The sequence below is a fragment of the Gobius niger genome, assembly GCF_951799975.1.
Source record: "Gobius niger genome assembly, chromosome: 17".
In the NCBI taxonomy this organism is placed as follows: Eukaryota; Metazoa; Chordata; class Actinopteri; order Gobiiformes; family Gobiidae; genus Gobius; species Gobius niger.
Genome location: NC_136868.1, coordinates 10,277,986 through 10,292,876, shown reverse-complemented (window position 1 = coordinate 10,292,876; position 14,891 = coordinate 10,277,986). Strand labels below are relative to the sequence as shown.

Here is a 14,891-nt window from a genome sequence, read left to right as displayed (position 1 = left end):
AATGCAAAGTGATGGGGGAAGTCTGTGTCGATGTGAACGCTCCCGCTCTCAGTCTGTCACACCTGTCATTTACACAACCGTAATGTCCAGCAGTTAAATGACACTACGGACCGGTGTGAAATCAGAGAAGGGGAGAGAGACGGACACACAGAGAGAAAGCAGAGGGACAAAGAGAGAGTAAAGATCTCGATGGACAAGGCATGGGAGGAAGATGCTTGATCTTATCGTTCAAATGCGATCGTAGCTAATGTTTTAAAATCGAGACGCACATTGTAATTTGAAAGGAGAGAAACATAAACTGCAGAACTTTTCCATTTCGAAGCATGTTTGCAGAAGTCTAAAGAACAGGGTTTGTTACAGTGGGGCTGTCAGTCTCTGTGAAGCTCATTTTCAGAGTTTTTTTTAGACTTTATGATCCCCAGAGGGAAACAGTGCATGTTTGACAATAGGACAACAAAGAACACACTGTAGATGGGGCCTGTTGTTAAGAAATGTGATGGCTGAGGGGATCGGGCTTCTTTTAAAACAGGCCTTCGCACATTTGAATGTCCTGTATCTCCATTATGAGGGCATCGGGTGAGGTGAACATAGAGGGGGTGTGTGGAGTGCTGTTCTATGGTGCAACGCGTCCAATCGCCAATGGTTGTTCAGATCTTTGAGGTTTGGTGTGGGGAGTCACATGATTTTTGCAGCAGTGTTTGTAACCTTGATTTTTGGCAGTTAACAATATGCCAGGCTGAAAAATGGATTGATATAAATGTAGTAGCAGAGATGGGGCGACAAAGTCCTTTTAGTTTCTGAATGATTTTTTTCTGAGTGTCCAGGATGTGTTGATCGAATGTGTGTCGTGTTAGTCCAAGATATTTAAAAGCTGTTCACCATCGTTTGGTTGTTTGTGACAGTGTGTGGTTGTGGTGATGTGGAGTTGACATTGAGGTGCAGATGATCCTCTTCACACCATTTGGTAAAGTGTGGGACAGTGTGGTTATAGTCCAGGTCCATATTGGGGTTATTGTCTGTGAGTAGAGCGAGTATTTGAGGTATTTGAACAACACTGGAGGACAGAAGCTGATGGCACGTTGTACAAATAATGATTTTTAATAATAATAATAATAATAATAATAATAATAATAATGCATCGGTTTTATATGGCGCTTTTCTGGACACTCAAAGACGCTTTACATTGCGCTATTCGTTCACTCCATACTTTTTAAAAGCAGTGTATATTAGCAGCTGAAATATACAGTACAAATAGGGAATGTTTTGACAAAGCATCAAAGGTAATTTGTGGTAAACAGCCAAACTATAATGTACTTTTGCTGATAAAAGTAAGTGCATACATTTTATTTCTATAGCTTCACAGAGCAGTGTTCACAGGGTGCAAAAGTCCATCCATCCATCCATTTTCTTCCGCTTTATCCGGGGCCGGGTCGCGGGGGCAGCAGTCTCAGCAGAGATGCCCAAACTTCCCGATCCACACACACCTCCTCCAGCTGTTCTGGGGGGACCCCGAGGCGACACCAGGCCAGCTCGGAGACATAGTCCCACCACCGTGCAAAAGTGTGAAATGTAAAAACATAAGGACTATAGCCACAAGGATTAAATAAAGGCAGGCGGTACTGAAATGGTGCAAAGAACAGAAGAGTCTGTAAAGTGAGAATATGACAGTATGCTATAATTACACAATGATACGAACATAATTACTTGTGTCTGAAGACAAAGAGGTTCATTACTGCAGCAATATAACCGGACAGATAGGTATCTCAAGACATTGCATATTGTCTTCGAAAAATGATTTAGTTCCATAAAGTTTCTATTTCAGATGTGACCAACAGTGACTCTAATCTGAGATATTAGCTATGAATAACTCCCGGATGCACTGGTGAACCAAGCTGAGGCAGCGTTTTATAAAAACAGCACAAGTTTCTTCTGTTGCCGCCTAACGCGGTACAGATCTGGCCACTGTACAACCACTGTTTTGGATGTACTGGATGACACGCAATGAAAGGAACTGAAGTTTATCGTCCGACTTGTGAGACAACAGCCTGCGTCTATGGAGCTGCAACGTTTCAATGCAGATGTAAGAGAGGGCAAACTTTCCACATGCGATACCTGTGGTCCTTCATCTGTTTCTCTGAGAAACATTTTGGCAGCGCTTACGTGAGTTCAAAGTCATCTTCAAGTACAGGCTATTTGATTACTTGGCCTCACGTCTGAACTGGGAAAAGTCAGTAGAGTTCTTAGACTTTTCACACCGAGTTCCACTTTTTAAGATATTTCAGCTTCCAGCGTCAAATCAAGATTGAACAGGATCTAAAAAGAGATGCAATTATGTCTAAACCAGAAGAAACACATACCTTGAATGCATTACCAAAGCATAAATTAATGAGCACTAATTAAAATGTGGAATAGAAAAAAAGATAAAGATCTGAACATTTAATTAATCAAACTACTGCGAATGGAAGATGCAGATAATGTTGTATGTTCATTATTAACCTCTTAAGTTTTGGTCGCTTTTTTGTCACACATTTGTTATGTTTTTGTCACGTTTTCTTTGCATTTTTGTAGCGTTTTGGCCACAATATGTGTTATAGTGTGAAATAACTGTGATGAAGCCCCAGAAGTGGGACCAACACACAACAAAAATTGGGCGAAAACGCAACAAAAACGTGACGAAAATGCAGCAAAAACCACAAAAACAAAGAAGAAGTTTAAAGGGATATTTCAGGATATTTGACATAGGGCCTCATTTCCTAGTTATCCAGAGTGTTGTTGATTTCTGGAGATATATATATATATATATTCTAATTCATGCAGTCCTTATATTTGAAGAGTTTAGTGGTGCTAGGCTAGTGCTATGCTAGTGCATGTCTATGGTAACTAGTAGCCTGCATTAAAAACAGTCTGACCCAAGCACAGTGCACCTGAGGCAAATCACTTATAACACCAGACTACCGATATAAATGTCTGTGTTGACTGAATCATTTTTGAAATATAACCATTTTGCATTTAAAAGAACTTATATTTGAGCAGCATCAGCTTCCTGGTTGTAACTACGCAGCGGCGGAGTGATCTGTTAGGTTACCTGATCTACAGTAGTTTGTTTTCCTGCGGCCGGCATTACTACACGTGGAAGGAGCTTTCTACAAATCAGATATGGCAACGTTTGGAGGACTACCCGATGATTTTGAAGAGGTTTTTAATGCAGGCAACTAGTTACCATAGACATACGCTAACCTAGCACTAGCCTAGCACTAGCCTAGCTCCACTGAAATCAACGACACTCTGAATAACTCGGAAATGAGGCCCTAAAAATCCACTGGCCTCTAGGCTGTAAGCTCTCTGGTCAAGAAGCGTTTAGATTTGGGTAAAACTGGAGAAAATGAGATCGGTAAAGGCGGGGGGTAAGAGGTTAAGAGAGGCAGCTCATGAGTCTGAAACTCTGCAGAGTCCACTTCAATCTTAGTAAAGGCTCTGACCAAGCTCGGAACATCGAGGTATGTTTCTAAATGAGGATCTTTGTGTTTTAGCTCTATTCTCCGAGACAGGAATAAACCACGATGTGTGGGAGGGGAAGAATAAAGACAATGGGTAGTTGAGTTAATTATGTCTTTTTGAAAAGCCTATTGAGATGAGTTACATTCCAGTCTTCATTATGCTGAACAATAGTGACGCGGGGCTGTAATTTCAGCATGTAGAGAAGTTAGACCATACATCATTCAGTGAAATAGGGACAGCTCATTAACTTAAGATCTACAGATAACACTGGAAATAATTAGTGCTCGTCTGGCCGCCATCGAGGAGTATAAAAACCATTGGTCATCACTGCCACAGGGGAAACTTTGACGGCACAAACCTCAGCTATAGCATGAACAGATCGAGAGGCAAAACCTGAGATTAAGATGATAGAACAAATCTTATCCAAATCTTATCCAAATTAAACATTTCAACGTACAAAAAAAAGGGTACAATATATATGTTTCTAAGATATTCATGAATATTTCCATCTTCATAAATGTGCTGTGTATGAACTAAACATGACAGGAATGGCTTTATAAAACTTGGAGAAGAAGCGCAGTTTGGACAGTTAGCCATGATAAAAAGAAAGAAAATGAATTTAGAGTCTGTGTAATACTTTATATTATTGTGTTCAAGGTCGATACACGAGTTGCTTCACCAAGACAATAAAAGTCAAACACTTGGCAAGGGCTGGAGGAACAAAATACTGTTTATAGGTTCAAGAAGCAACTCAAATTATATTAAATCAAATTCATATTCAGAAGAGTACTTCATTTTCATCTCTTTACAATGTAATGTGTAAAACATGTGTCATTGTTCCACATTCCTTTGCAAGTCGAACGCGTGTTTGTGTTGTTAAAGTTGATGATTTGTAAAGAACAGTTAAAAACGTAATGTGAAATGACCTCAGGAGGAGCAGCTGAAACAGTACACTGCTGATGCTAATGAGGATTTTAATAAACATGAGTTGGTTCCCAAGCTACAAGTTTCCGACAGTTCCGAGCCCCTTGGTCAGTACACACACTTTAGCGTTTTCCCATTTAAGCGCATTTATATGGGGCGAGTTTTCTGCACCTAGTCGTGGGAAACATAAGGAGTGCAATCTAAATGGTTGGCTAAATTGGCTCTGACTGAATGAATTAAAAGATCGGGCATTGATGTCCGACCTCGGAGCAGAGAGGCAGGTGACTGGGCAAGCCCCGCCCACTGGGACACACATTACCAAAAAAAATAACTTGTTTTTTATGAGTCTATGATTGTCTGATCTTTCAAACACCGATATAAGGCTGTGCAAATAATCAAACCACCACACTGCCTGTTTGTATCTTCTGTGGGACACATTGATTTTATCGTGTTGGTGCTTGTGGGGATGCTGGCCAAGGTGGTTAAGTAGGAGGCATTTATTGCACCGTGGGGAAAAAATCAAACTTAACATATTTACAAAAAGAACTGTCAATAAAACTTAACAAAAACAAACAGAACTTAACTGACCTCAGGAAAAACTCCCCATGCACACAGCTACATGGTTTTCCTCTGATTGCACGACCCTTTTATAGCAGGAAGCCCCTCCCCTGGTAAGTACATTCTACCTGGAGGTAAGTTTACGTTTTACATTTACAGGTTAGGTTTCTTTTACTGAAATACTCTCACTGGTTGCTTTCATCCCCAAATGTGTTTAGGCTTTGCCAACACTCAAACACAACATACTGAACAAAAGCAAACAAATTCAAAACCAGTCCCCCCCTGCACATGGGATGCCCCAAGATTTTAAAATGGCTGACAAAGGAGGCCACAACTCCTCTTTGTGGACCAGGTGGTAAGTATCACCCATTTGTGATGAGTTGCTTTACAAACTGAACATTTTGCACAAAATAAAGATTTGAAAACTAAATAGTGTGTGTGATGCTTTAAATGAAATGTCAACCAAACAAATAAACAAAACAAACCCGGGATAGTTCAGCTTAAATGTTTAGTTGGATATTGCAAAAGAAGGACAAATGTGAAAACAATGAATACCTGAACATAACTAAATAACGTGACAAAATAAACTAAGGGAACAAAGCAACCTCATACTTTGTCACAGTGCTTTAGTGGTTTTTATGAGAAGTCACAATAATAAAGATTGTCCGCAAGTGTTGAACACAGAATGAAGCTGCTCTGAAGCTCCGAATCTTTTGCAATACTCCAAGGCCGTAGGAACCCAAGGTGCTGAGGGTGCTGCAGCACGCCCTGGTGGATGGTTTGCGCATTGCTGGCAATATTTAAAAATGGGAAATAAGCACAGACAATTATTTTTGGGGGAAATCTTCTCCCTCAGCACCCGCTAACCAAAATATGTTCCCACGGCTCTGCAATAGCAGTATTATATAATAGCAATATTTTGCTCCCACAGACGACATTGTGGAATGTACAGTGGCAGAGTGGTTCGTGTTTAATGCCTCTCATTAAACTGCAATACAATATAGCGCAGGTCTTCACTGTGTCGTTGTAGCTTTTTTTTTCTTTCATTGCAAAAAAACTGCAATATGTCAAAAGTAAAATAACTAACTGGCAAGGCTGTCCCTTAAAGCTCATAGTAGCTTAACAGACCCACACCTCTTTTGATTTGTTTCATGTACAGTAACTAATATGTTGCATTCACTGAGGCTGTACTTTCCAGACACCGACTCTACTTTGCGACTTAGTGGCACTATAGGGAAGGCAACATCACTTAAATCTGCGTGTCGTCATTGTGCACAGAGTAAGTGCGTTCCCATAGAGACATTTGCTAATCTCTCACTCGTACAATGCCCACACATGTCCTGATAGACGGACACAGATCAGCAAACACCGTCCTGTCTTTCTGATCGAATCGTGTATTTACCGCAACATGTGACTTTAAAAGTACAATCAGATATGTCCTTGTCAGGTCGAATTAGCCTGCAGCCAGAAGTTCAAATGCAGTTAGAGTGAATGATTGCTTGGAAGTACATACTGCGAATATTTTGTAAGTGATGACCTCTACTTAACTATAATGAATCTGTCTCTCTTAATAACATTTCATTTGACTGTCTGTGTCCTTAAAAGGGGGCGATGCCTGTTTACAAATGAAGGAATGATTACATAAATACATACCTTAATTTGGTATGAATTCAGCTCTTAATGTAAAACCCCAATGTATTTACAGGCCTCATTTCCCCACATACCTGAATAAGATGCAAAAAGTTTCTCTTTCTCTCTCTCTCATTTATCACCAGAGTGAACAGGTCGCCCCCTTGACATTACCCTGTACATGTGGGACAGACTTTGCATGTTCCCTTCTCCTGAATCCTCCAGACCGAGCCACAATGACTGATGGTGCGCAGGTTTCTCTCACTGTTCGCACTCATTACTGCTGTACAACGAATGCACGGCGCTCTGAAATATTCAAAATGCACAGCCGATCTCACCCCTGGGGCCAAGTGCGCCACAGAACTTGCTCAAAGGACATGCCAACGCTGTACAAGTACCGTTTTATAGCGTTGGATTCAGTTCCTCAAGTGCAGGGCATATATCTTGTTTAATGGTATTACAGGAAAAAGAAGTGTTTGGTCCCATGTTCCTTTCGTGTTGTTCCCTTGTTCATTTACCATGTACTGTATGGATTCATTGTTCTATGAGGCAATAAAACACATAAAGGATTATATGAAACTGAAAGAAGCTACGGAGAACAGTGGTTTTCAAGCTGTGGTACAGTTGGTGTTAAAATGAATGTGATTAATCATAAACACTTAACGCCTTAAAGGAATAGTTCACCGTTTTTCCATACTGATATATGTTCTTTCCTGAGTTTAGACGGGTTTAAACTCCACTTCACAGCTAGAAGGTTCCGGGTTTGATTCCCACCAGGACGGGGCCTTTCTGTGTGGAGTTTGCATGTTCTCCCCGTGTCTGCATAGGTTTCCTCCGGGTGCTCCGGTTTCCCCTACCACTAACAACATGTGCAATAGGTGAATCCTCCAGCCAGGCGATTCTGACCACAATGGCTCCACATCATGGAGACGGGTCCCCGGGCACGGCACTGCCTTCGACAATAAAGTATACAAATAATGCGAACAAAAAACATCTGTACGGCAACACCACAGGGACAAACCTTGCTGAATCAGCGGCACTGGACATCCACAGCGCCACCTTCATAAAGTGTGCCAAAACGTCTTTTTACTTTGGAGCCTTTATAGAAATGTAGTACAAAGTATAATATTTATCCTTCGAATGTATACTGGTAATCAATGCTCAACAAAAATACATGTCGCGTACTTTACTATGTTAAAGACCTCTGATCTTATGTTGCTCTGTCAGAAAATCCGGAAAACTTATGTTCAGTGTATTGCATGAAAATAAGAAAACTTCAGGTATGAGTCACCTATAAAAGGCACATTAGTAACAACAGGTGTCAACATTTTTCACAGCGCCCATTCAAAGACTTTTTGAACAAAGAAAGATAATTTCAAGTCACATGTGGTCCAATTATCCCTGAAGGCAGCCGGTTGTACATACTGTAAGCCATCATTTAATCTCCATTAATGCACAAAAGCCGGCGAAACTGCCAGCAAACTACTGCAATTCATACAAACTATGTGGAGACTGGGAGATTGATGTAAGAGTGACAGTAGTACATTTGTGGCTCTGTAATGGACTCAGAGAAAACCCCCGGTAATTATCAGCTGTGACTTTCCCTTTGTGTATAATGTCACGAAACAGGCGCTGACTCGATAATGGGCTTTCAGCGAGAGATGGACGAAGTACAGCGGAAAGACGTGAAACATGGATTTGAAGACACGGGCGCTGGAGTGGTGCGCACACATTTTATAAAAGGGGTAGGATGAGTCATGACAGTTATTGATTGATTGGTATTTTATTCAAGTTAAGACATCTTAATTATAGATAACAGCGTAAAAGTTCAATTGCATTAATCTACACTATTATCTTAAAATGACAGCTTCACTCTTCTTAAAGTTATGTAGCCACAGCTGCCCTGGACCTCTTGCCACTCACTCACTCACTCACACTTACTTACTTGCTCCCATTCAGCATGCACTTGATTTTAATGACGGCAGACCATCACTCCCCGATATATCCACCCTGACACTACTCGACTGCATGTGTCCAGTCACTTGATATCACCATAAATTACCCTTATGATACAGAGCGCTGACTGAGTAATGACCTATGTTTTCAAAATCCCACAAACATTGAAGCAGACAAGGTCAAAAACACTCACAATCTGAGGAGTATAGGCCTCACAACAAATAGCTTTATCTTTCCTCTAGAACCGGGGGGACTTCGTGTTGAAAAAAGGGCTAATTGTTTGCAACACGATTTATCATGCTTTGTTTGAATACAGCTGTAGGAATTAATTTAGCCTGAGCTTTAGCGCTGGGAGGGAATGGAGATGTATAGCTGGAGTGATAATAATGAGCGTGAGGAAGGAGATGGATGCTCGCTGGACACCGAAAAGGTCACATGTTTCTTAGCTTCACACATGAACTCGGACATCTGCAGAGGGGCCGCGGCACTGGGGCTGTAATAAGGGAGACTGGCTTACAGGGTCTGTTGTAATAATAGCGTGGTTTCATTAGGGAGAATGATTTTTATTTTCATTGCATCCAACTGAATAAGTAGATGTTTTAGGGCAGTGGTTCTCAACGTGAGGGTCGAGACCCAAAAAACACATCTTTTAATATCTATGGACAGAAAAGGTGTAAAATCATGCTTGAGTCTGTTCAAATGACTGTTGCTGGGTTGTTTTAATCATTTTTTTTTTTTTGGGGGGGGGGCTTAATTAAAGCAATACCAAGTAACTTGTTTAGCTTAATAAATCCTTTTCGTAGTCCCTCTGGGGGTAACACAAGTGTTAATGGGATGATTGTGGGGTCTTTCATCTCCCCCTGGTGTCTATCTCCAGAAAACCACAATAGCTGCCTACGGGTCGGAGGCCCCAATACACACTAATGGAATCATGAAGAAGTTAACAGGCTAACGGGCAAAGCTAACTGAGGGCTAGCTTACACAGTATTTACAGCCAAGTTTGAGTGAAAAAAATGTTCTCCATTGTGTAATTGGATGTACAATATCCCTCTCTCCCTTTGTCTTTTCTGTCAACGTAGTATTTACTCTCACGGATAATTAATGAGTAAAAAAATGTAACGTGCTACGACAGCTGAAGTGGCGTTAATGGCCTCTAGGGGCATGACTTACTTAGTACTGCTTTAAACAACCATTTTTGAGGAAAAGCAAATATTTCACTTTATATTTTAAAAGTCTATGTTGTATTTGGGTCGCAGCTTGTCATCCCAGGGTGATTGTGGGACCTGATGCCAGACCACTTGAGCAACACTGTTCTTGGGGATTACTGGAATATGGATATTGCATCACCTATTGCAGTTAAAAAAAAACTTAAACGATATATTGCACAGCTATAGTAGTTGTGTTAGCATTTTTCTCAGTAGACGTTAGTAAAGATACTGTTGCAAAGGAAATCAGATAAAAGATTATGCGTAATGATGTGAAGGGACACAGGGCAGTGTGGCTGTAATGAGGGAGACCGGGTTATTTATTTATCCGATTTGGATATTGCGTTGTCCAATATTGCAGTAACCAAAATATTGCCGAAATATTGTGCAGGCCATAGTATCTCAGTATCTCAATAAATATGTTATCACAGGAGGAATATCTAGCTGTAGAAAGTTTAAGAAAGTGAGAAACTAGGCTTTAAAGTTGTTGTTTAGCGTGTCTAAAGTGCAATGGTTTCTAATGGGAGACTGTAGCGGCTATACGGAGGTACTGCAGCAACGGCGGACCAATGGCATTCCCTAGTGTCGCATTCATAAAGCAGAGCAGCCAAAAGTCAATTTATACTTAGATGAGGGTAAAGTTGTGCTCCCCCTAGTGGAAGTAAGGATCATAGTTTGCCAGTACGCTCATGCTAACAGGTATCCTCAGAGGAGCCACTAACAATTGTGACAATGGCTTGGATTAGTTTTGCGCTTCACAAGCTTGACAAGTACCTCAAAGCACTACATTACTAGTTTACTCTCCACACTTGGTGGTGGGTGTCTACATGCAGCCACATCTGCCCTGGTATACACCAACACACATTCATACATAGATACAGACGGCATCTCTGGAATCGCCCATATATGGTCATGTTTGAAAACAGTTAAGGGGGAAAACAATTTGGAGAAAAATCGAAATTTTCTTTAATTATTCAAAAACTACTTTAACAAATGATGAATTATGAATATAGTTTTCTACTAAATAAAGATACAAAGACATGGGGAGGAGCAAAGTGGTTCAACAGCCCATAAATACATAAATAACGGAGAAAGCGAACCTGATGATGCATGTTAGCATCGGGCTACTGCTAACGGTTAGCTAGCGCTAGCTACAAGTGTCGTTTTTCCACTTTTACTGAACAATCTGCGGTGAGAAAATATCCATATGGGCCCGATTTACACTTGACTTTATTTATGTGTGATAAATAAGTTCATATTCCACCAGAAAATGGCTAAAAAGAGTGAAAAATTCTTTTTAGCCATTCCCCCTCGGCGAAGCCACGCCCCCCTCTATGGCGTGAGGCCGTCTGTATCTATAGGCAGGAGGAAGACAGGCAATCAAGAGCTAATGAACTATGTAAAAAGTGCAATATTAGCTGAAATGACTAGCAAACACGCGCAATCAATAAGCTATGAATGAAAATTAAATGCACTGTACATTTTATTAACTAAACTTTATGAATTCACTCAGTCTTCACTCCTCACTGATTTCTGTCTGTCTCTCCCACGACGGCACTTTGAGACTCTTGCAATCATTTGTTTTTTTAAACCTCTGAGCTTACTGTTTCACAGTCACGGATGACCAGTTTTACACATTTAAATTGCTCAGTGAAGCAGTGAAAAGAAGTTATGGCTTTTGACAGATAACAACCTCCTACATGTTTGGATTTTCAGCAGGATTATGAATTCACTGATCAAACTCACACAGTTGAACCTCTTCTCTTTACGTCACCTTTATGGCCTGTAAATTTGTTGGTTGATTTTCTCTTCCTTTCAAAAAACATGCCATCTCGAAGGGGTTGTTTTGTGTTCATATTTTAAAGCATCATCAAAGTCCCTGCTCTTTGCTTTGCACCTCAAGTGAAACCTCTCGTACATATATTGTTTTCATTCATATTGGCCTTTAATGCTACAGGCTTTTGCCAAACAGAAATAGCCCCACAGCATTTTTCCTCTGTTTGAAACCAAAGCACACAGCTGAGCCAGGTAAAAGCAATCTGACTTGAGTGTACAGGAGAAGATTACATGTCACAGAGCTGCTCGAGCATGTCCTCTCACATCGCACCAACAGGATGAGGAATTGTGAGCTTTGTAATGTGGGAAGGAGCGTCACATGTGGAAAAACTTCAGCACAATAATGGTTGGTTAAGACAGACACTGGAGGAATAACGTAAATGCATTACAAAAGCATAAATGATGATCTGACTAAAACAAAAAGTCTAAAATTGGAAATGATGCTGAGAAAACTGGAGAAGCCCAAGTACTAATACTGAGTAAAGTTATACTTCACTCTGTAGAGAAATGTGTTCTCTGCATTTGACCCACCCTCAATGTCGCTGGGAGAGCTGCAGCATGGACTGGCGCTCAGGGACCCATCTCCATGTGGAGCCAGGCTGGTGGTCAGAAACACCTGGCTGGAGGATTAACCTATTGCACATGTTTATACCTCTAACCTACACAGACACGGGGAGAACATGCAAATTCCACACAGAAAGGCCCGTCCAGGTGGGAATCGAACCCGGGACCTTCTAGCTGTGAGGCACGAGCACTAAGGGCTGCGCCACCATGCTAGTGGGACATGCACCATAGTTTGGGCTACACGACCAAGTTACTCTGTAAACTATACAAGATTTTGTGCTTTTTAGTCACTTTTCAATGGTCCTCACAACCATCAGTATTGGGCAAGTCACTTAAATTTTTTTTATATATTCTATATTAGTAGTTACAGCTTTAACAATGTAATATGTTTGTATTACATATTACTGTTTAAAAAATGTAGCTGAGTTACACTACTTTAAGCTACTTTTGGCAAACCATAAAGTGAAAATAGTATTAATGCCTCCAAGCAAAAGTGCAGTCAGAGATTTCCTTTTCCTTCGCTTTCCCCCCTTCTCTTTGTTTTGTTTTGACATTAACTCCAGACTGCAGCTCTTATTCACCAACCTCCAACTTGATTTGGTGCTGCATTTTATTTGGGGGGAAAATTGTAATGACTAACATATTCCTTAGTTACTGATAAAAGTAATATATTATTGTAACTCGTTGGATTTGTAATATGTTACCCCAACACTGACAACCACATACATACACTGTCTGAACAAAAGAAAAAAAGAAAAAAAAAGGTCACATGCTTTAATATTTCGTCTGACCTCCTTTAGCTTTGATTACAGCTCACATTCACTGTGGCCTTGTTTCAAAAGCTTCTGCAATATCAGAAGACCCAGTGTTGTATAGTTCTACACCAATACTTTATATATCTGATGGAAGAGTGTGACCACTGCGCAAAGCCTTCTCCAGCACATCCCAAAGACTCTCAATGGGGTTCAGATCTGGACTCTGTAGTGGCCAATTCATGCGTGAAAATGTCTCATGCTCCCTGAACCACTCTTTCACAATGTGAACAATGAATCCTGGTATTATCATGTTGGAATTGATGGAATAACCGTGTCATTCAGGATGTTCAGGTAGAGTCAACGGATCTAATTAACATCGTGGAGAATGGCTGTTTGTTTAAGTCGTCATCTGTACTAAGTTTACGCCTTCAACCGACATCCGCTATACTCAAAACAACTCAGTAAAAATCACGAGTAAAACTGTACGACTGAGAGCCAAAACAAACTCATAACTCCCATGAACCTTATGTCACCATTTATGCTGGATAAATCAGCCAAGAGGACCTGACACACCAATATTGCTGAACTCTCATTAAGCGCAATTCAAAAGCACAAACTGAACCTTACCTCCGATGTCCGGTCGTAGTTTCTTGTCATATTCCTTCAATAAATTATTGAGTATTTCCGTGGCGTCTGATTGTAGTGATCTGGGAGCCAGCATTTGATTCACGGTTACATCCTCGTAGTCCTCGTTGTACTCCAATGTTCGACAACTAAGATAGAAATAAAAAGTTACCTCCAAAATATATGCATTATGTGTTTTGAAAGTTCCTCCATTACGCACGAAGTTTCCACCAGAAAGAAACAAGTCGTAAAGTTGATCAAACGAGTGATTTGCAACTTATTTAGCCTAGATGTGACTTCCAAAACTTACCGTGAGGGGAGAAGCCAAAGGAGTGAAATATAAGGCAATATTATCGATAGCATGTTGTTGTTACGCTGATGAAAGCCGCGTGAGTGGACGATGATGCTCAGGAGGCGACGGTGGTCACTGTTGCTGACCGGAAAACCCGAGGTCAAAGCGTGCCATAGTTCGTAATCCAAGACAAATTCGCGGCATTGTAGAAGATTTCGCGTTTGTAAAAAATAAAAAAGTTCCCCGGATCCGAAATGACTTGAGTGGACAATCCTGAACAGTTGTGGTCCTCGAGAGCGGACGGCGCTGCTCTCTCACGCAGGTGCGCACGAAGCGAAGCCCCAATTCATCTCGAGGCGACGTCACTCCACTGTCTCCAATAATAATAAAAAGTGGACTGTGCCTTCGTACAGTGGAGTGTCGAGCTCATGCGCTGCACACAAAAAAACTACTCTCTGTCAATTGAAATCAATAATCCTAAACGGAACTGCAGAGACCAGAGGCGAGTGGTTTTCTGTTATAACACAAATACAGCTTTTTGTTTGTTGTTGTTTTTTGAAGTATAACTGCACTTATCACACAATGGCGTTTGCTTTTGCATAAGAAATATTATTTGCATGTAAAAGTAGGCTATACTATACTATACTATACTATACTATACTATACTATACTATACTATACTATACTATACTATACTATACTATACATTTAAAATAATTAACAGATATTTATTTTTTAATGTTTGGGGGAAATCTGATATTTCACGTTATTTTACGTTGTGTTTATCATATACTAAATAATAACTATTTTGTACCCAGTATTTTAATTGCTTGTTTACTTAAATATTATTAAGGCGACAGTTGGTAGAGCGGGTAGTGTCATCATTGGAAGGTTAGGGGTTCGAATCCCGCCTCCCGCAGATGGGCTCAACTTATGAAGCGCTTTTCTACCTTTATCAGGCCCAAAGCGCTTTACAGTAAGGAACCAGTCACCCATTCATACTCTCATTCATACACCAATGTACGCAGACACTGGAGGCAAGGTGGGTGA

The 14,891-nt window shown here is 40.7% G+C and overlaps 1 protein-coding gene across 1 annotated transcript in view; it reads right to left on the bottom strand.

Annotated features, from left to right (window-relative positions):
• Window positions 1-14,133, bottom strand: part of gabrg3 (gamma-aminobutyric acid type A receptor subunit gamma3) — a 55,280-nt gene extending 41,147 nt beyond the window's left edge. Inside the window, exons 1-2 of the mRNA XM_079574957.1 lie at window positions 13,860-14,133; window positions 13,553-13,698 (exon numbers count right to left, since the gene is read on the bottom strand). Of these exons, the coding sequence (XP_079431083.1) occupies window positions 13,553-13,698; window positions 13,860-13,912 (199 nt within the window). The 5' untranslated portion in view covers window positions 13,913-14,133. The remainder of the gene's footprint in view (window positions 1-13,552; window positions 13,699-13,859) is intronic.
• Window positions 14,134-14,891: the final 758 nt, after the last annotated feature.